Source organism: Miscanthus floridulus, chromosome 8 (assembly GCF_019320115.1).
Source record: "Miscanthus floridulus cultivar M001 chromosome 8, ASM1932011v1, whole genome shotgun sequence".
NCBI classification, from domain to species: Eukaryota; Viridiplantae; Streptophyta; class Magnoliopsida; order Poales; family Poaceae; genus Miscanthus; species Miscanthus floridulus.
Window position 1 is genome coordinate 170,502,097 of NC_089587.1, and position 21,855 is coordinate 170,523,951.

The 21,855-nt window shown below is 52.5% G+C and overlaps 1 protein-coding gene across 2 annotated transcripts; it reads right to left on the minus strand.

Moving 5' to 3' along the window:
- Window positions 1–5,306: 5,306 nt before the first annotated feature.
- On the minus strand, window positions 5,307–20,253 carry LOC136473975 (trihelix transcription factor ENAP1-like). Of its 2 annotated transcripts, none has more exons than XM_066471592.1 (2): window positions 18,756–20,253; window positions 5,307–6,521 (listed from the first exon to the last, which is right to left on the minus strand). In XM_066471592.1, the coding sequence occupies exon 1, from the start codon at window positions 20,008–20,010 to the stop codon at window positions 18,796–18,798; it is 1,215 nt and encodes a 404-aa protein (XP_066327689.1). In that variant the 5' UTR covers window positions 20,011–20,253; the 3' UTR covers window positions 5,307–6,521; window positions 18,756–18,795. The 2 variants fall into 2 exon arrangements, with proteins under 2 accessions (XP_066327689.1, XP_066327690.1); XM_066471593.1 differs by lacking the exon at window positions 5,307–6,521 and adding an exon at window positions 6,690–6,756.
- Between the last annotated feature and the right edge of the window lie 1,602 nt (window positions 20,254–21,855).

Consider the following 21,855-nt stretch of genomic DNA (forward strand, 5'->3'; position numbering starts at 1 on the left):
AGAGATTGTGTGCGCACATCCCACAGCGGGACATTGTGGTAGATCATGGTAGGCGTAGAGATCTAGGTGGATGGATGGTTTCCTTACATCCATCACCCCTATAAAACCAAAGGGTTCACCCCTAGGGTTCCATACCTAGCATCCTTGCCTCCGCAGCCATGACCGCCGCCACCAATCACCAAGGGTTCCCCGTCTCTGCATCCCCGCCGCCGTCGAGCCCACATCCAACTATGCCCACCTCTAATGGATCTATGGTACCATTCTGACATCACCTTCCAGCGTATGGAGGGCCTCGTCCATCATGGTCTTCTCCGCGCGCGGACCTCGGTCGAGGAGTGGCTGTTGCCCGATGAGGAGGACCTGCCATCACCGCTCGAGGGCTACATAGTGTCGTTTGCCCACTTCCATGAGCGTGGGTTCACGACCCCTGCCCACAAATTTGTCCAGGGGCTGCTGCACTACTACAAGATCGAGCTGCAGCATCTCAACCCCGACAGGATCCAGCACATGGCAGCGTTCATCGTCCTATGCAAGGGATTCTTGGGGATCCGCCCCCACTTCAATCTGGGGAAGTACTTCTTCGCCATCACCCTCTAAAAGAAGAGGGAGAAGAGCGGCAGGCAGGAGCTGCACATGCCGATGGGGTGCATCAACATCCAACTCTAAAACAACCAGGTCGGCGAGTACCCGTTAATGCAGTTGTCGACATCCAACAAGGGGTGGCATTCATAGTGGTTCTACCTCAAGAACGATGCCGCCACCCCTCTGCAGGAGTTTACCGGACGCCTGATCAAAGAGGCCCCGGAGTCATGGAGGAAATGGGGCATTCTAGAGAAGGACAAGAAGAAGATCTGGGACCACATCGCCGCCATCCACATCCTGAAGGAGAGTGGCCTAAAGGGGTCAGGTGTCATCGGAGCCTACCATGCAAGGAGGGTGGCGCCGTTGATGATGCGTGTGCTTCCGCTCTACGCGATGGCACCCGGGGCATCATTCAATGGAATGGCACTTGTCGAGCGCTCCTCCACTCTAAGGTCGCACAACGCATTAAGGAGGCGATGGAGCCTTCGTGGGATGACGTGGGCACCCCCCTAGATTTCATCTACCCGGTGCCAGGACATCCTCTGATGTGGCCAGAACCAGGCCATGTCGTCTTCATAAGTTTCCCCTCCTCATACCTCCTCTTTAATTGATTTCATGACCTCTTGATACTAACTTTGAGAGGGATGGGACCAGCTGAGGGACCTCATCTTCACGGATCACCCGGTACCATTGCTGAGAGATTCATCCATGATGGTACCAAATCACGCTGAGGGCTAGCGGCTAAGGAAGGCGAAGGAGGACAAGAGGAAGAAGAAGTAGCAGAAGCTGCAGGCACAGGAGCGAGAGGAGGACATCGATAGCGATAATGATGATGATGATGATGGAGACGATGATGAGTTAGTCGACAAGATCAAGTGGGATGACCTAGAGAACGAGGATATGCTGACAGGTATTAGTTCATCCTTGCAGGAGTCAGGACCCTTCCTGTTCCAAGGAGGGGAGGGCATGTCCGAGGAGCCAGCAGAGATGGGTCATACCGTTGACCTGTCCCAAGAGCCAATAGGGGCAGGCGGCTCTGCCGCCGTGCCCGAGGTGCCAGCGGAGGCGGGTGGCTCCACCATCAAGCCCCAAGATCCAAGGGGAGCGAGCCCCTCTGCCTGGGAGCAGGGGGCGGGCTCAAAACGGCCTCGCTCTAATGAGGCAGGGCAGAGGTCAAGGGGTTCGCCCCCTAAACGTATCTGTCGCCCGACGGTGCTAAGGTGAGTCATCAGCTGCTCTATTTTTCCCTATTTTGGTCGGATTTCATCGTGACTTATGCTTTTCGTCTCTTGCAATGTTGGGAGGCAGCATAATCCTTTGGCGCTGGCGCCAAAGAAGAGTGTTGCCCTTCAAGCGAGGCGGTAGTTGTTGGCTAACGTCACACCCATTTTGGGTGGGAGCAGCGCCAGTGTGACTACGTTGCCAACCGATCAGGTGTCGCCTATGGTGGCACCCGTTCCCTCAATGGGACGGGCGAACACGGGGGCTCAAGGGATGCCTTCGAAGGTCGCGGAACACCCAGTGATGGTGGTGATACTGCTGCCAATGATAGGGTGGACGGGGATGCCAACCGCGCTCACGGCACCGACCATGATAGGCTTGACACAGCCGGTCAAGACTCTGTCGCCCTAGGCAGAGGTGGTGGCGGCTGTGACAGGCAGGTCATAGCCAAGAGCTATCATGGCGGCGCCTGAGGAATCGGTGCGACTAGCACCATCGGCAGCCTAGGCGATGGTGTCTGGCATGGGCCGAACAGAGGGGGACATGGCCGAGGGGTCCCTGAAGGTCATAGGGCTAGGAGAGGAGTAAGCGTCCATACTGCTGACCCCTTCTGTCGTCGGAGGGAGTGTCTCGGTGGGGACATCATGGTGAGAAGGGTCAGTGGTGATAGGAGCAAGTGGGGAGCTGTCCCTAGGCCTGACGTCGGTGGGCAGTGACTCGCTCGCCTAGGGTGAGCCCTTGGTCCGGTGGGCGAGTCCAAAGGACCCAACATCGATGCTCTTCACTCTCGACGACACCACAGAGAGCATGGAGCGAGAGAGCTTTGATGTGGGGATCGCATCTGTGCTCGAAGCCCTAGACCATGCCCAAGAAGCCTTGCGCGATGTTGTCGTTCCCTCTAGCTAGGTATTTGCTTGACCCTGCTTCTCGCCCTTTTCTTTCTCTATATATTTTTTATATTCTAACCATCGTCTCCTCTCAGACCCTTATCGCCCACAGCCAGGGGAAGTCTTGGTTCCTTCATGAACAAAAGAGACCCTAGGACCGCCTCGTCGAGGAGGCACGGCTGTGTGGGGAGGTGACCGCTCAGCTTGTTGCCTCCCAGTAGAGGGTCGCTGAGCTAACTCCCCTCACTGAGGAGGCGGATGGTCTTCGGTCATAGGTGGCCGAGGCTCGTCGGCATGCTGATGAGGTCGAGAGGGCGTTCGAGGCCCTATCAGTGAGATCATGGAGGGATGACGAGGAGGCCGCCAAGGTTAGGAAGGAGCAGGACGAGCTGCTCTAGAAGGACGCCGAGACCCGCCAGTGGATCCTCAACCTTCTGGCCGATGTTGAGAAGCAAAGGGAGCTAAAGCTGGAGGCCGAGGAGAAGATCGTGGCCCTAGAGAAGAGGGCGAATTTGGATGCCATGGTGGTCGCTCGGCTACGCAAGGAGCGAGATGAGCTGCTCCAAACCGTGGAGAGGCTCTGCTCGGAGCATGGCGCAGCTCATGAGGAGTGCGACCATGCTCTTCGAGAGCGTGACCAGGCCTACCAAGAGCACGACGACGCGCTGCAGAAGGTCGGCTCCCTCCAAGTCGAGCTCAGAAACACGGTGACCTAGAAGCTAGAGGCCGAGAGTGTCTCTACCGAGTTGGCCATGGACCTCGCTGAGGCAAGGAGGAATCTTTAGGCGAAGAGCGATGAGCTCAGTATCCTGAGCGCTACCCTCAGAGTGGTCTGCGATGACCTTGAGGTGGCACGGTCGAAGGGACCAGTTTGCTCGTGGCCCATGTCGTTGAGATCACGGCGTAGGTGCGCTAACTCGAGAGGAATGCCCTTTGCACCGGGGTCAATCAAACCTTCATCATTGCTCGTTCTCACTATGGGGATAGCATCAATCTGGATGCAATGAGCCACGGCTTCGCACCTGGCTATGAAGTCCACAAGCTGGAGGAGATGGAAGCGGCGGTGGCTTCCCTTTCGTAGGACCTGGCGGACAGAATATAGAGCATAGTTCTCCCCCAGAGGGGTAGTTAGTTCAATAGGTCGATCAATCATTCTTGTAATCAGTAGACAAGCGCTGACCCTTGTGTATCATTTAAACAAACTCGTCCTTTCGTTTGATCAAATCTGTTCTTTGTTTTGGTGCGTTTCAACCCTTCCATTTGTTAAGACCATAGAGCTCGAGGTGTAGGAGGGAAACTCTGATCATGCTGGTAAGCAAGAGTGCCGTAGCCACTGGGGCGTAGGTTTCTCATAGTCCGACCAACCTTGCTTAGTCATTCATTTCTATAGACCTTGCTACTAGGTTTAACGTGAGAAAGGGTGTTGGGCGCGGCGACTATTTTAGAAAGGGTGTATGTATACCCTTATCAGCCCCCGAGTGAGACCTGACCCCTTACTATTGCTAGGGGTCGGGTGTCACTAAAGAATGAGGAGAGGATAGTGAAACTAGTAGGAGAAAGCGTCTCTTGTTTTCGTGTGTACGCTCTCCCTAGGATCTAAGCCATTGTTCTGTGACCACGCGTTCGGTCTCCTTGTGAGTCCAACTTTCCTTGAGCCCCCACACATAGCAGGGGTCCGGTCGAGGGTCGGCTCATCTTTGTGATTGTCGCCCCATCCATGGTTTTTGCAACTCGAGGGGTTGAGCTAACATTAATTGCCTCGTTGGCTCAAGTGACGCGCTCGGTGAGCTCGCTATCGGGCAAGTTCGAGTGGAATCCGGGTCCGCCGTTCATGATGGGGTCGACATAGCCCTCATATGGCATTCCACTGCTCCTTAACTCGCCTCCCGGCATATGCCCGTGTCACTCCAGAGAGCGACTCAGGTGGCCTGCTGACCTCTCCTTGATGGAGATTCTATGGGCTCGGCTCGAGGTTAGGATCGAACGAGAAGGTTGAGATGACCATGTCCGCTTCTGAGTAGGTCGAGCAAAGGCTGCTAGGGCTCAACTGCGTTTTCTCCCCTGGCTCTATTCGACGCGAGGCGGCCTCGGGCCCTTCTCGGGCTAGCCTTCGAACCCCGATCAGGTGGATTCCCGAGTTCAGGTTGAGTGTGTAATAGAACCGACCAATTTATAAGAGCACAAGTACCAAAGCAATCACTAGAGTGATCAAACCATCATACTTGAAACCATATAAACCCGATAGTCAACTGAAACCACGAAGGATTTCAAACCAACTTGCATACAACCAAGATCGTACTCAATTCAACATAACAAGCCACATGTTACATACATTTCACAAGTAGTTCACAAGTATCTCATACATCAGAGTTCACATAGTTATTACAACATGAGTTCACAAATAGTGGAAGCAAAGTAGTTAGAAACCATCACACACACATAGTTTAAATACAAGCCAGTTCCATAGTCATATCCAGCAAAAGCATCATGATAAGATAACATAGAAGATCATGCCCATGATCTAGTATTCATCACCAGTAGGGTGGAGACAATACTTGCAGTAGCCATTATAAAGCACGTCATATGCAAAAAGAGAGAATAAACCGTGAGTAAGAGAATCTACTTAGCTAGACTTACCCATCGTAAACCAAAAATAAATGACACCAAGGAGTATGCAAGGCTTTATTCGGTGGATCTCGTTTGACAACCATTTTGCATAAAAACTTTAATGATACAAGAGCATAATTTAATTTTTGAGTTAAGCAGCAAGTTACCAATATTAAACCTGTCATCTAGATTAGCACATGTACTAGAGCAAGCACTTGATTAGAATCCAAACATTAGTAACCATATCCAATATAATGTTGTAACATCATTATAACCATCAAGTTCAATTAAGTGTTTCTATGTTGTCGTTGCTCAGTCAAGTTCTCACTATCCGGGAGAGACAGCGACTTGAATCGATTCCTACCCAGCTGGGGAATTATTCCTAACACACACCCAAGCAACCTGATCAGTGGTCGCCTCGGGTCACCTTTGGTATAGCTCAGGAACAAATTCGCGGGTCCGAGCAGCGCCACACTCTCAGGGAATCCACTCTGCCAGGACGTCAATCTGCCCTTTGGACTTACGCCAATGGCTCTCTGCACATCCTTACTACTACCAGAGTGTGCACTTTCACTTCCCGGCTTCCGGCCTGAGTTGAGCTACTCAGTTTCATGGTCGGAATGAGTTATCTGGCCAACTAAGGGATAGGCATGCGTTCAACTTGACATGAGGACATACAGCAAATTGGTCCTTAACCAACACATACAGGGATAGATCCACACCCAAGACCTCCTTGCCTTGTTGCTTCTCTATCGACATCCCGCCCGGTCTCCATTCATTATTAACACATGGCTATTTCCACGATAGCCAATATAGCCAATTGTGACCAGATATCATCCTATCTTGCAGGTGATAGGAAATCACCTGACTTTACCAGTCTAAGCATGGCTAAGCATTGATTCGCTCCTGGACCTAAATAGGATTCAGGGTATGTTTACTGGACAAGGAAGAGATAGGTATGCAATAAGTGTTTGCATCCAACTCCTATCACTTAATGCATCAAACATATAAAGATACTCAAAGTAACATTTTTTAAACATAGGAGACTTAGAATGCTCCGGGGCTTGCCTTTCAGAAAAGATGAAGGTTGGTGATTGGGACACTCAAGAACATCTTCTTCATTGACTCCTCCTTCTAGGGCCTGCACCTCCGGCTCCTAAACTTGCTGCTGCTCCTCCGGAAGTCCTTGTTCGAATTCCAGAAGCGTAACTCCCTTCGGAACACCTATTGCATGCATATGCATAGCATAAGAGTCATGCATGCAAAAGAGATGGAAGGTGATGATGAAATGTACATCCATGTATAGGTGGACACATGAATGACACGATGGCACAAGATTAATATCGACTTTACTGAGTAGGTGCGTATCTCTTTATGAAAGCAAGAACTACACACTCACCAAGCTCTAACAACCTAAGATAAAGTTGTTCATCTTCAGTAAGAGGTCTAGCACCTGCAACTAACAATTTATCTTAATTAGCCAAAGCATCTAAATCATCACATCAACTCACATAAAGCAATCAAGTTATTCACTGCATTCACAGATTTAGGGCTGCAGACAGTAGCTGCTAGTTTAACTCATAACTGGAGTTGTACTAATCCACAAGATATGCAACAAGACAATCTGGAAAGCTTATGAAATTGTCTACAATTCATATTTAATCATATCAGCATGATTCCCAAGTTAACAAGACCAAACAGGCACATTTATCAAACCTGGTCCAAAAATTCCAGAGAACCACAAGTTCTGAAGACCAACTTTGAACAGTCATAACTCACAAACCATTTGGCCAAATGCCATGAAAATTCATCACAATCTAGATAAGTGAGTTATCTACAACTTTGTTATAGACAAGATTCATAGCAAACATCATCTTAACCATGTAATTTGCTTAACTCTAGAATCTGTCCAGAAAATCACTATAAGTAAATTTTAGGAAAAATAATATTTCACTACATACAAAAACAGTACTTTGAGCACTACCAATGTTACCAACAGTTAACATACCTCAAATGAGCACTAGAAAATATAGTGGTCATTCCTAAATAAATTTTTTCATGTCTTTATAAATTTATTTAGATAATTAGGTGAAATAATAAACATATAGCAAAAGTGTACAGTAAATCCAACGAAATTACAGTAGCTTATAAATATCCCCAATAGGCTACTGTATAAATTTCATAGCATTTTAACAAGTAGAACATCCTACACAAAAAAGACAAGCCAGTAGGGCTTAAAATAACATAAAAAGGAAATCCTATTAAAAAGTGTCAAACAACATAACTCATATTTTTCTTAGCTTCGTCATAGCAGAAAAACACTGTGCAATAAATTTCATGCTCATTGGATATATATTTTACCACGAAAAACAGCACAAGAATCTAGCATTTATTTAAGTTAAATAGCAAACTCCTATTTCCAGCAAGATCACTGCGCAACCAATATTTTTCCTAGGTAGTACATGACAATACAAGACCAACAAAATTGGGATCACATATTTATCACTTTCCTAGCTCAAGCTATAGATTTTACAAGATTGAAACCATTTAAAAGCATTTATCCAGCTCTATTTTATTCTCCAAGAAAAATACCAGAACTAGTGCATTTCATATTTTTATCACATACTACACTTCATGAGGAATCCTACAAAATTTGGTTCACTCAATTTGGACACTCCTAACTCCAGATATGATTTTCCAAAGTTAGCACAAAAATCTAGAAAAGAAATAAACAAAACCTAATACTACAGACGCTGACATGCGGGGCCCCGCAGTCAGTGGACCCCACTGGTCAGTCACATAGAGACAGGGGAGGTGGTTGTGCTAGCTCGCCGACGGTGAACTTTCCGGCGAAACCGACCCCACCATCAGGTTCCTTACATTCTCCCACATCGATAGAGGTAGGTGGCTCGCACGGGGACACACCGGAGATGGCTCGTCGCCGGCCATGGCGGCACGGTGGCGCTATGCGAAGGTGCGCCGGCCATTCGTGGCCACGGCAGGTCCAGGCAAGAGGCGCAATAGCTCCGTGGTGACCACACGGACCTATCTAGGCTAGCTAGGGTTCAGGTGGATGCACCGGCGAGGGTCGTCCACGTGAGCGGCGGTGTGGTAGCAAGAGCGCGACGACGATGACTGTCGTGTTCAACACCGGCAAAGCTACAGTTCGTCGTGAGATCATCACTGATGCTAGACTACACCCTTAGCTAGTGCTAACGCGAAGAAGAACAAAGAATGCACGAGGGAGCAGAGCAGCGATGAGCTCACCGTGACGGTGGCCATGGAGGCAGCGACTCCGACAAGGTCAAGAACGGCGAAATTCGCCCTCACCGTAGCTTGACCGGTCCAGCAACTACGTCGAGCAGGTAGAGAGGAAGACGATGAAGCTATTTGCTAGCTAGAGGCGGTAATGGCGCGGTGGCGAGAGAGCTACATGGTGGCAGCGCTCTCGGTGGCAATGGCGCGGCTCGGCGCTTTGCTTTCGCGTGCTGCCAGCAATGAATCAACAAGCGAAGGGCGTTGAGGTGTCCGCGATGGCCTGACTAGTGGGGACGCCGCTGGCGTATGGCTGCCAAATGACGCATGCGGCCGGCGCCCTATCGGCCACGACGGTCTAACAGAGATGGCCATCAGTCGCCTGACAGCACAATTTCTTCCCCTCCTAACTCCTAAACCAAGGTCAGTTAGCACAAGATACGCTAACAAAAGTTGGAGATCTATGTGATGGCTACAAAATTGCCTTAGAAATCGAGCCATCGAGGCAAGTGTCGTTCAACTCTGGTCAAACATGCCACATGAAATTGATGATTTACACTATAGATATGACTTAGAGACCAAACTAGCTTTAGTCATGAATACCAAAGTTATTCCATGTGATATTCTAAACATGTTTAGGGTACCCCTAAGGTCCCACAAGCATTTCATACATGGGTCACACATAAGTACTTCCTAGGTCAACCAAGCATGTCATCACTTAGGAGCTTAATTAGGTAAAGTGATCTACATGAACATTGTTCCATTAGGCATCCTAAGTGTAGCTAAGGTAATTTAGTCACCAAACATCACCACTTGCATTAGCCACCCATGATCATAAAGCATACACATAAGGTAAACATAGAATAACAAGGCATGTCTCACATGTTTCAATTGTATGTTTCACATGTAAAAGCTCATACAAGAATGCTTGATGCTTATGCTCATGCAAATGCAAGTGCAATTATGCAAGCCTAACACCTAGGATGTTACAGGGTGGCTCGAGCCCCCAAGCCCTGTGGGGGTTAGTAGGGGTTGGCTAGATTTCATGCGTCACCCCGTCCTCAGTTTCCTCAACAGGAGGGGCTGAGCTAACGACACTTGCCTCGATGGCTCGAGTGTCGCGCTCGTTGAGCTCGCTAACAGGCACGTCCGAGTGGAATCAGGGTCCGTCATTCGCTGATGGGGTCGGCATAGCCCTCATGTGGCATTCCACTGCTCCTTAACCCACCTCTCGGTAGATGCCCGAGCCGTTCGATTAGCTCAGGTGGCCTGCTGGCCTCTCCTCGATGGAGATTCTATGGGCTTGGCTCGAGGTTAGGATCAAACGAGAAAGATCTAGATGCCCCTATCTGCTTTTGAGCGGGGTCAGGCAAGGCCACTGGGCTCATCTAAGTTTTTCTCCCCTGGCTTTATTTGACGTGAGGCAGCCTGGAGCCCTTCGCGGGCCAGCCTTTGAACCTTGGTCGGTTGCCGCTCATGTCGAATGAGATGACTACAGCTTCGTGACGCGACGTGAAACGTTGTGATGCAATAATTGCATATGCAATGCTTGGATGAATGAGATGAATGTATAAATGCATGCATGAGAATGGATGGATGAATGCTTATGTACTAGAAAAGTAAAGTAGGGGTTGGTAAAGTTACATCGATGGCCCGAATGACGGGTTCGAGGAGCTCTTACCGGGTATGTCCGTGTGGGGTCCGGGTCCGACATTCGTGACGGAGCTTGCGTAACCTACATAGGGCATCCCACTGCTCCCTAACCGTCTCTTGGCCACGACCCGAGCCCTTCGACCGGCTCGAGCGACCTACTGGCCTCTCCTCGATGGAGATTCCACCGGTGGGTCCCTCCAAATCCTTCCAGGGAAGGCGGAGGCGAAAGCTCGGGGTGCAGGGACAAAAACTCTGATCACGCTGGTGAGCAGAAATGCCGTAGCCGCTAGGGCGTAGGTTTCTCACGGTCCGACCAGTTTCACTCAGAGTTTGTTTTCGCACACCTTGCCTCTAGGTTTTAGCACGAGAAGGAGGTTGGGCACCGTGAATGTCTACCAAATAGACACTCTTGCCAACCCCTGAGCGAGACCCAACCCCTTGCCATTGCTGGGGTTGAGGGCTCAATAGCGAAATTAATGCACGTAAAGTAAGGGTGACCTATCTCTTGGCAGCGGCCCGAATCGTTCGATTGATTTGGGTGGCCCGCTGGCACAGGTCCTACCTCGATGGCACGAATGATGGGTTCAGGAAGCTCTTACCGGATATGTTTGAGCGGAATCTGGGCCCGTTGTCCGTGACGGGGTCAGCATAACCCACGTGGGGCATCCTGCTGCTCCCTACCCATCCCTCGGTAGTGGCTAAGCCGTCTGGTCACTTGTATTGCCCTGCTAGGACAGGACTTACCTACGGAGATAGAGGATGAGAACATCCCACGCAAGAATTTAGTTAGGCAGATAAGCCAGGCGGTGAACTTGCAATAAATGGACAAGCTCTTCGATTTCATTATGGCCAAACAGTTTATAGCCCTTCTCCCCCTTTTCGTATAAAAAGGTTAGCGCGTTCTAACCCTTTTCGTCGTTAAGGCCGTAAAGCTTGGGGTGCAGGTGAACCAACTCTGATCACGCTGGTGAGCAAAAAAACGCCATAGCTGCCGAGGCATAGGTTTCTTGCAGTCCGACCAGTTTTACTCAGAGTTTGTTTATGTATCCCTAGCTCCTAGGTCTCAACATGAGAGGGGGTCGGGCACGGAGAATGTTCGCAAGGCGGATAGACTCTTAAACGCGTACCGACTCTTTCCGTGGCTAAGGCCAAAAAGCCTGGGGTGCGGAAAAAAAATCTAATCATGTTGGTGAGCAAAGGCGCCGTAGCCACTGAGGCATAGGTTTCTCATAGTCCGACCAGTTTTACTCAACGTTTGTTTCCACAAACTTGGCTTCTGGGTCTTAATCGTGAGAAAGGGTCGAACGCAAAGACTGTCTATCGGCCACGACGGCCTAACAAAGATGGCCATCAGTCGCCTGACAGCACAATTTCTTCCCCTCCTAACTCTTAAACCAAGGTCAGTTAGCACAAGATACGCTAATAAAAGTTGGAGATCTATGTGATGGCTACAAAATTGCCATAGAAATCAGCTTCTAATTCGCAAGGGTTTGGAAGTTATATCATCACAAAGTAAGACACATCAAAACTGTAAACTCGGTTTGACTTAGAAACTTTTCTAAGTTTGAAAAATAGTATTGCATTGATTTTTGTGATCCAAATTCAAGCATGTTAGGAGCTGAATTAGCCTATGACCCAAAATAAAAGTTGTTACACTACTCAAGTACTACAACTTTGTTTTAGGGTGCACAGCCATGCAAAGTTTCTAAAGTGATGTTCAACTCTGGTCAAACATGCCACATGAAATTGATGATTTACACTATAGATATGACTTAGAGACCAAACTAGCTTTAGTCATGAATACCAAAGTTATTCCATGTGATATTCTAAACATGTTTAGGGTACCCCTAAGGTCCCACAAGCATTTCATACATGGGTCACACATAAGTACTTCCTAGGTCAACCAAGCATGTCATCACTTAGGAGCTTAATTAGGTAAAGTGATCTACATGAACATTGTTCCATTAGGCATCCTAAGTGTAGCTAAGGTATTTTAGTCACCAAACATCACCACTTGCATTAGCCACCCATGATCATAAAGCATACACATAAGGTAAACATAGAATAACAAGGCATGGCTCACATGTTTCAATTGTATGTTTCACATGTAAAAGCTCATACAAGAATGCTTGATGCTTATGCTCATGCAAATGCAAGTGCAATTATGCAAGCCTAACACCTAGGATGTTACAGGGTGGCTCGAGCCCCCAAGCCCTGTGGGGGTTAGTAGGGGTTGGCTAGATTTCATGCGTCACCCCGTCCTCAGTTTCCGCAATAGGAGGGGCTGAGCTAACGACACTTGCCTCGATGGCTCGAGTGTCGCGCTCGTTGAGCTCGCTAACAGGCACGTCCGAGTGGAATCTGGGTCCGTCATTCGCTGACGGGGTCGCCATAGCCCTCATGTGGCATTCCACTGCTCCTTAACCCACCTCTCGGTAGATGCCCAAGCCGTTCGATTAGCTCAGGTGGCCCGCTGGCCTCTCCTCGATGGAGATTCTATGGGCTTGGCTCAAGGTTAGGATCAAACGAGAAAGATCTAGATGTCCCTATCTGCTTCTGAGCGGGGTCAGGCAAGGCCGCTGGGCTCATCTAAGTTTTTCTCCCCTGGCTTTGTTTGACGTGAGGCAGCCTGGAGCCCTTTGCGGGCCAGCCTTCGAACCTCGGTCGGTTGCCGCTCATGTCGAATGAGATGACTACCGCTTCATGACGCAACACGAAGCGTTGTGATGCAATAATTGCATATGCAATGCTTGGATGAATGAGATGAATGTATGAATGCATGCATGAGAATGGATGGATGAATGCTTATGTACTAGAAAAGTAAAGTGGGGGTTGGTAAAGTTACATCAACGGCTCGAATGACGGGTTTGGGGAGCTCTTACCGGGTATGTCCGTGTGGAGTCCGGGTCCGACATTCGTGATGGAGCTGGTGTAACCTACATAGGGCATCCCACTGCTCCCTAACCGTCTCTCGACCACGACCCGAGCCCTTCGACCGGCTCGGGCGACCTATTGGCCTCTCCTCGATGGAGATTCCACCAGTGGGTCCCTCCAAATCCTTCTAGGGAAGGCGGAGGCAAAAGCTCGAGGTGCAGGGATAAAAACTCTGATCACGCTGGTGAGCAGAAACGCCGTAGCCGCTGGGGCATAGGTTTCTCGCTGTTCGACCAGTTTCACTCAGAGTTTATTTCTACACACCTTGCCTCTAGGTTTTAGCATGAGAAGGAGGTTGGGCACCATGAATGTCTAACAAATAGACACTCTTGCCAACCCCCGAGCGAGACCCGACCCCTTGCCGTTGCTGGGGTTGAGGGCTCAATCGCGAAATTAATGCACGTAAAGTAAGGGTGGCCTGTCTCTTAGCAGCGGCCCGAATCATTCAATTGATTTGGGTGGCCCACTGGCACAGGTCCTACCTCGATGGCACGAATAATGGGTTTAGGGAGCTCTTACCGGATATGTTTGAGCGGAATCTGGGCCCGTTGTCCGTGACGGGGTCGGCATAACCCGCGTGGGGCATCCTGCTGCTCCCTACCCATCCCTCGGTAGTGGCTAAGCCGTCCAATCACTTGTATTGCCCTGCTAGGACAGGACTTACCTGCGGAGATAGAGGATGAGAACATCCCGCGCAAGAATTTAGTTAGGCAGATAAGCCAGGCGGTGAACTTGCAATAAATGGACAAGCTCTTCGATTTCATTATGGCCAAACAGTTTTTAGCCCTTCTCCCCCTTTTCGTATAAAAAGGTTAGCGCGTTCCAACCCTTTCCGTCGTTAAGGCCGTAAAGCTCAGGGTGCGGGTGAACCAACTCTGATCACGCTGGTGAGCAAAAAACGCCGTAGCTGCCGAGGCGTAGGTTTCTTGCAGTCCGACCAGTTTTACTCAGAGTTTATTTCTGTATCCCTAGCTCCTAGGTCTCAACATGAGAGGGGGTCGGGCATGGAGAATGTTCGCCAGGCGGATAGACTCTTAAACGTGTACCGACTCTTTCCGTGGCTAAGGCCAAAAAGCCCGAGGTGCGAAAAAAAAATCTGATCACACTGGTGAGCAAAGGCGCCGTAGCCACTGAGGCGTAGGTTTCTCATAGTCCGACCAGTTTTACTCAACGTTTGTTTCCACAAACTTGGCTTCTGGGTCTTAATCATGAGAAAGGGTTGGACACAGAGACTGTCTATCGGATAGATATACTCTTATTAGCCCCCGAGTGAGTCCTGACCTTTTGTCGTTGCCAAGGTTGGGCGTCACCTAAAGATTAGGGAGTTGATAACGAAACTGATAAGAGAAAGTGTGCGTATATTAAGGATAAAAAGAGACGTAGCTGCTTGATGTTCCCGGCATTGACAAAAAATTCATCGTCAATGGCCTTGAGCTTGAAGGCTCCTGGTCAGAGTACCCCCGCAACGACGTATGGTCCCTCCCATGGCGGAGAGAACTTGTGGCGGTTCTTGTTGCTCTGGACAAAGTGGAGCACCAGGTCCCCGACGTTGAAGGCCTGACCCCACACCTGACGGCTGTGGTACCGGCGCAATGCTTGCTGGTACTTAGCCAAGCGGAGGAGGGTGACGTTGCGCGCTTCATCTAGCTAGGCTCCTTCCTATGCTCCCCTTGTCAAAGCCTCCGGATAAGAACCGCTTCAAAAGGTCACAGTCCTTGTATAGGTGCTCAATGGGGAGAGAATGGTTCAGGCATGGCCCTTCAAGAAGCTTCTCGAAGTGGTCCGGGGTACCCACTATGGGCTTCCGCCCCCCCCCCCCCCTTGCGATCGGCAGTGGCAACAAGCGAGCCCTTGCGCCGCTGCTTGTTCTTTTTCTTGATGGGACGGTTGGAGGCGCCTTCATCGGCGTCCTCGTCCTGCTTTGCCTTGCCTTTGAGGCAGTCGGTGGTGGCGATGTCGAGGAGCTCCTTGGTGGTTCGCGGGCCCTAACGTCCCAGCTTGTGAACCAGGGACTCGCAGGTGGTCCTAGACAGAAAAGCTCCTATAACATCGACATCGACGACGTTAGGCAGCTCGTTGCACTACCGAGAGAAGCGCCGGATGTACCCATGAAGGGTTTATCTGGCCTTCTGTCGGTAGTTCTTGAGATCCCATTGGTTCCTAGGGTGCTTGTATATGCCCTAGAAGTTTCCCACGAAGATCTCTTTCAGGTCCGCCCAACTTTAGATTCTATTGGGTGGAAGGTGTTCCAACCATGTTCGCGTCGAATCGGCCAGGAACAATGAGAGGTTGTGGATAATAAAATCATCATTATTCACTCCACCGGCTTGGCAGGCAAGCCAATAATCCTCAAGCCATAGTCCGAGGTTCATTTCCCCTGAGTATTTTAGGATGTTGGTTGGCGGTCGGTACCTTGGCGACAAGGCGGCGTTGAGGATGTGTCGTCCGAAGGCCTGAGGCCCCGGCCGGGGCGCGGGCTTCGGTCCTCACCGCTGTTGTAGCGTCCACCACGACGAGGGTGATAGATGCGGCTAGCTCCCACTCTCGGATCATCGTGGGTATGTCTACGGGCGTCAAGGGTGTCGCATGCGTCACGGTTGCGGCCGAGACGCTCATGCACCGGGATTGCGGTGCGCTGCCTGCTGCCTTATGGCGCCTGGTGGACTGACGCGTCCTTGTCGGGTCACTCTGAGGGCGTGCGTTGGCTGGCGTTGAGCTCGTGTCGCCGAGACAGCGAGCTCTCGGCCTGCTGCACCGCCGCATGCTCGAGCAGCATGTGAATCTCGCGGTGCCCGACGATCCTCGAGCGTCACGGGCCCTCAAAGCCCACGGAGTAAGGCTGTCGCAGCAGCGATGTTTTGGCTCACCCGGGCGAAGTGTGGGAGGGCTTCATCATCTGCGATGATCCACTGGTTCACATCGCGGGCCATGGCACGCGCACGCCCATCGTCTCCGTGGCGCTCGATCTCCCGATCGAGCTCCGCGTGTTCCTACTCGAGCTGGAGTCATGCTTCCTTGAGCTATAGGTGTCGAGCCTTCAGCTGCTCCACTCGTAGGTGGGGTGGGGCCCCTGTCTCCTCCTCGGCCTCGTCATCGAGGTCGTTCATCGGGGTAGCCTCCTCTTCATGGATGCTTTTGACGTGTCCCTCCAGGGCACCTGCCATGAAACATTCACGAGAGGAGTGATGACTCCCCTGCTGGAGTCAAAGCCGAAGGGCGACTCTGACTCTCCAGCGAGGTCGTGGAAAGATTCTATGACATATTCAGTCATCCCCACAAACTCGTCGTTCATAGGGGACCGAGGAATGCGTTGCGCCACAAGGTGGCCAACGGTCACTGCAGCGTTGCGCAGACCGAACGGAAGCACTGTCGGGGCGCTATGGATGAGGTATTCTAGGAAGAGAGGTTGGCGATGACGTTGGCGAGCGAGAAGGTGAGGTGGCGCAAGTCCTCCCGGGATGGTCGGGGTCCTAGAAAGGCGCTGAGCTAGCGTTCTAACCTCCCGTAGTTGAAGTCGAGAAGCTAGTCGCTTCCGAGGGCGCGGCCTCCGGTGCGTGCAGTTGCAGCTCCTCAAGCGCCTCGGCGATTGTGTTGAGGCCGGCAGAGTGAAGAGGTTGGACGGCAGCGGGAGCCATCGCCAACTCTCCATCTGTCGTGACAATGAAGTCTAGGTCCCAGCGGGAGCCATCGCCAACTCTCCATCTGTCGTGACAATGAAGTCTAGGTCCCCGAAGCGCACATGTGCGCCCGAGGCCCAGTTGACGTTGCGATTAGCCATCCGAGACCTGGTGTGGATGTCGAGACGCGTAAAAGGCCCCTACCTGGCGCGCCAACTATCGGTGTTTTGAGTTACCACCAAGTAAATTTCTAATATTACGCGTCTGGCTCGGATGGTGTGCTAAGAGAACACGAGGTTTATACTAGTTCGGGCAGAATGTCTCTACGTCCAGTTCGTTGCTGTTGCTTGTGTTACTAGCATCAAAAGTTCATAGTAGGAGTTACAAACGGTCAAGAGAGGGATAGGTCCCAAGTCTCTGGTGAGAGGAACAAATGGGTGCCGAGAGCTCGGTCGCTTCTCGGCTGTGTGCTTGTGTGTTCTAATCGGTTTGGGGTTTGAGTCCGAATCGGTGTGATGTGTTGCGATGCGTTCGAGTCCAGTCGAGATGGAGTCCCTGCTTTCCCTTTTATAGGCCAAGGGAAAGCACATGTTACAATCGAGGAAAAAGGGGAGAACGAGAAGGAGAAGAGGTCCTCCAGTATCGCCGGGTCTTTTTCCTTCACGCGGGTCCCGCCGACCCTATAGACGTCAACATGGACAGCTTCACGTCGCGGCCCTGTCCGTCACTGGCACCATGCGTAGGCGTCGTCTCTTGGTCGTGGCACCTCACTCTGTCCTGACGGACGTCATGGTGAACTGACGTGCCTATCAGTGCCCGTACGAGGGTTAGACAGAACAACACAGGTACGCCCGATGCTGTTCCTGATGTGAATCCCCAGGTATGGCCCGTCACGGCCACAGGTTACATTGGGGCATGTCGGTCATCTCCCTGGTGTCAGAGCTTTGACCCAGGCCCATTCGCTAGGTCCTGGAGTGGTTGGCGGCGGTATGGGTCTCTGTCGGGCGAGGCGGAGCCCGCGGCCTCGGGGTCGGGCGAGACGGAGTCCTCCCCTAGAGGCCGGGTGAGGCGAAGCGCATACCCAAGGGTCGAGCGAGGCGGAGCGCGCGGCCTCGGGGTCGAGCTAGGCGAAGCGCAGACCCAAGGGTCGGGCGAGGCAAAGCCCGTGGCCTCGGTGTCGGGTGAGGCGGAGCCCCCCTAAGGGGTCGGGCGAGGCGGAGCCCGTCCCAGGGCGAGGCGGAGTCTGCTGTCAGGGGTCGGGCGAGGCGGAGCCCGCGACCTTTGTGTCGGGTGAGGCGGAGCCCCCTCAGGGGTCGGGCGAGGCGGAGTCTACCTTTAGGGGTCGGGCGAGGCGGAGCCCACGGCCTTAGTGTCGGGCGAGGCAGAGCCACCCTCAGGGGTCGGGTGAGGCAGAGCCCGCGGCCTTGGTGTCGAGCGAGGCGGAGCCAACCTTCAGGGGTCGGACGAGGCGGAGCCCGCGGTCTCGGTGTCGGGCGAGGCAGAGCCAACCCTCAGGAATCGGGTAAGACGAAGCCCGCACACCTAGGGTCGGTTGGAGCTCTAGTCGCACTCTCGACTGCTTGGACGAATCAATATTAATGGTGATTAGCTCCTCTTCGGATACCCTAATATTAGTCCCCAACAAACATGGATAGTGATGTCCGAGAATCATACAATAAACCATGCGTCCATTTGCAACACCCGGACATTCTTGCTAGTTCCAAGAATAAAGCACAAAATTAAGCATTTTACTCCTACACATGATGACAAACTCTCTATGACAATTCCCTGACAACAGAGCACAATCACGGGCACAAACAGGCAGGTACAACAAGTTTACACAGTCACCCCCCACACTATTCAGCTACTTACCATAATTCAATGCTAATTCTTGCTTCTTGTCACTGACACCACCACTACCACCCAGAGTCTGGAAGCAGCAAATTTTCTGCTAGCGCAAAATACAGATTACTAACTGATGAAAATTTCTGGGAGTTACCATTCCATTGCCGGAGAAGCACCGGAGAGGAGAGCAATCATCACTGGCTCTCTTCCTCCTCGTCTTCCGCATCCTCCTCCTGTGCCGCTTCCTTGTTATCCGAGTCGCTGGCGTCGCCGTCGCCCTCGCCCCCGGTGGGGCTCGTGCTGTTCTGGTAATGTGCCTGCTGCGGCGGGGCAGGGTGGTGCCTGCTGCTGCCGGCCTTGATGCGGTACCGGACGCGGTGATTGCTGCTGGTGGCGACCTCGGCGGTCACGCCGGCTCTCCGCGCGCCGTTGCCGTCGGCGGGGATGGGGACGGCGGCCATGGGCGCAGTGGTGACCGCCGCGCCGGCGCCGCCCGTGGCCGCCTTCGAGAGCTCCATCTGCATCTTGAGGAAGAACTGCACGCGCTGCTCCTCCAGCTGCCGGGCGGACTCCAGGCGCTCCCGCTCCATCCGGAGCTCCTGCTCCCTCCTGGCGCTCTCCACGCGCTCGTACACCTCCCCTAGCCGCCGGATCGCCTGCGCCAGGTCCCGCAGGCCCTGCGCGCGGCTCACGCTGCTGCTCTCCACGCCGCCGTTGGTCGCCGCGGCGGCGGCCAAGGGCTCTTCCACGCGCTCCTGCCTCTTCCCGTTCGCCACCGCGGAAGACGGCGGGAACCCGTCGGAGGAGTCGGACGACGCCGACGGCTGCGGCGGCGGCATCCTCCGCTTGGCCCCCGCCGAGGAATGGAGCGGCGTGCGGGTGCGCTGGGGGAAGTTGATGCGCGGCGGCACCATGGGCCCCGCGCTCCGGGCGGCCGCCGCAGCGGCGGCAGCAGCTGAGGAGGAAGAATTGAGCTTGAGCACGGGGGCCAGCAGGTAATCGAGGCGGTCGAAGTAGCGCCAGTCGGAGTCGTGCTTGGCCTTCTCGATCTTGTACTTCTTCTTGAGCGTGTCGATGCGGTTCTTGCACTGCACGTCCGACTTGGGCGCCTTGGAGTAGCCGTCGCGGGAGGAGACGACCTCGGCGACCTCCTGCCACTGCGGGTGCCGGAGGCTGCCGCGGCCCAGCGCCACGAACCGCTCCCCCCAGGCGTCGATGAGCGTGGAGGTGGCGCCGTCGCTCCAGGCGTCCTCACGGCCGCCGCCGCCCGAGGAAGGGGACGGCTTGCGGAGCGGGATAGCGACGGCGACGTGGCCGGGCGGCGCGGCGGCGACCGTGACGGGGTCGGCGACGGGGAGCGGGGACGGGGAGCGCGACGGCGACCGGGACGCCGCGCCGTCGTCGTCCATGGCCGGAGATCTGGCGGCCGGCGGCGGGGGAGGAGGGGGGCGAGGGTTTCCTTGGGGATATTTCCGGGATGGATGGGGAACGCGGAATTGTTCCGATTATTTTCTGCGCTTCCGGTTCCGGTGTGTTGTGGCCGTCGCGTCCGGCGGCGAGGGGAGCGAGCCAGTCGTCGCCTGGACGGAGCGGGACGGCTGGCTGGCTGCTGCCTTCCTTGCTGGGCTGAAATGGGCCAGGCCGGACAAGAGAGAGAGACGGGCCTCCTCAGGTTAAGTCCACCGCCGGAGAAAACGGGACATCTGGTCCTGTGTCGGCTGGCTGAACCGATCTTTTTTTTAATAGACAAGTGGGCTTGGGGGGGGGGGGGGGGGGGGGGGGGGGGGGGGGGGGATATGTCATCTCGCAACGGGGCTCCACCAGCTTGTCATTACGAAATGCGACCCACCCGCTAGAATGTCGTCAGATGCCTTTGGAATCCTTTTATTCCTCTTCTGCCCCTGCCCCTGTCTTTTCTTTCACCGGCCTCGTGCCTGGGACAGAACGGAGTTAGTCGTAGAACGGATCGAGCGGGGCGCGGTGCTCCTGTCCGACTCCGACGAGAGCCGCCCCCACGGCGCCCCCAGTCAGCTCCCCACGGTGCCGCCCCTTTTCGCGCTCCCTCTCCTGTTTCTAAGTTGCTGCTGCTGCTTCTTCAAGCGTCGATGCAGTGACCTTCCCCAATGGATTGCAGATGAAGTGACCTCATTCGGTATGATTCCTCTTTATTCCAGTGTTTGTATTCCTCTAACTGAGTTTGGGAAGCCAATACAGTGACATGGCCCAATAGGTTGCTAACACTATAATTTTTCCTAATTTCTCCAGGCTCGATGAGGAGCCTGACGTTAGTAGATGCAGTAGAAGAAATTGGAGATGTTGGTAGCAATAATAAGCCTGCAGAAAAGGAAGCATGTGATGTCCTTGGTAGTTCACAGGCTGTAGAATGTTATGGAGGTGTTGATTGGGACAGACTGCAGATTGCTGATACAATTGATGAAGAGGATGAGGGTGTGCTATATATAATTGATGAGGATCAGTTGTTCTGTCTTCTAGGTTTGAGAACTGATGATGATCAGTATGATAGGCCTAGTGAGGCTGAGGCTCAGGCTACTGCTGAGAGGGACAGCACAGCTGAAAATAGAACTGCTGACATTGATATTGACACAACTGGTGCTTGCAATTCCTGTTGATGATCATGTACCAGGGAAAAGACTCTATACTTATGATCCTATCAAGCCTTGTATGGATATTGGCACCGTGTATCCAAACATGAAGGAGTTTAGACTGGCCATGAAACAATTTGCAATAAATGAGGAGTTTGAATTTCACTTAGTCAAAACAGATAAGAAGAGGTACACTGCTAATTGTGCTGATGGTGATTGCCCATGGCATATTAATGGGCGAACACAACCTGATGGGACGACCATGAAGGTGTATAAACTATTTGCTAACTGCATGTCAACATTTTTTGTTGTCGTAAATATCTAATATTTTTGGCTATTGGCTTGTTGCAGGTAACAGCTTTGATTGCTCTGCATACCTGTACTTCTAGCGCAAGGAGGAAGACCACCACTCCATCAACTGCTTGGGTGACATCAAAGGCCATTCATCACCTCAGGAAGGATTCCACCATAGGCACCATAAGCATACAAAAACTGCTACAAGATGATCACAAGTGTCAAATTCACTATGACACCGTATGGAAGGGAAGGCAAATTGCCATGGAGGAGTTGTTTGGCAGCTGGCAACATAGCTTCCAAATATTGTTCAATTGGAGGGCAGAGGTACTGCAGCGATCACCTAGAAGTATCATT

Coding starts and splice junctions, on each gene's coding strand:
- LOC136473975 (XM_066471592.1), bottom strand. CDS start 20,010: ATGGACGACGACGGCGCGGCGTCCCGGTCGCCGTCGCGCTCCCCGTCC.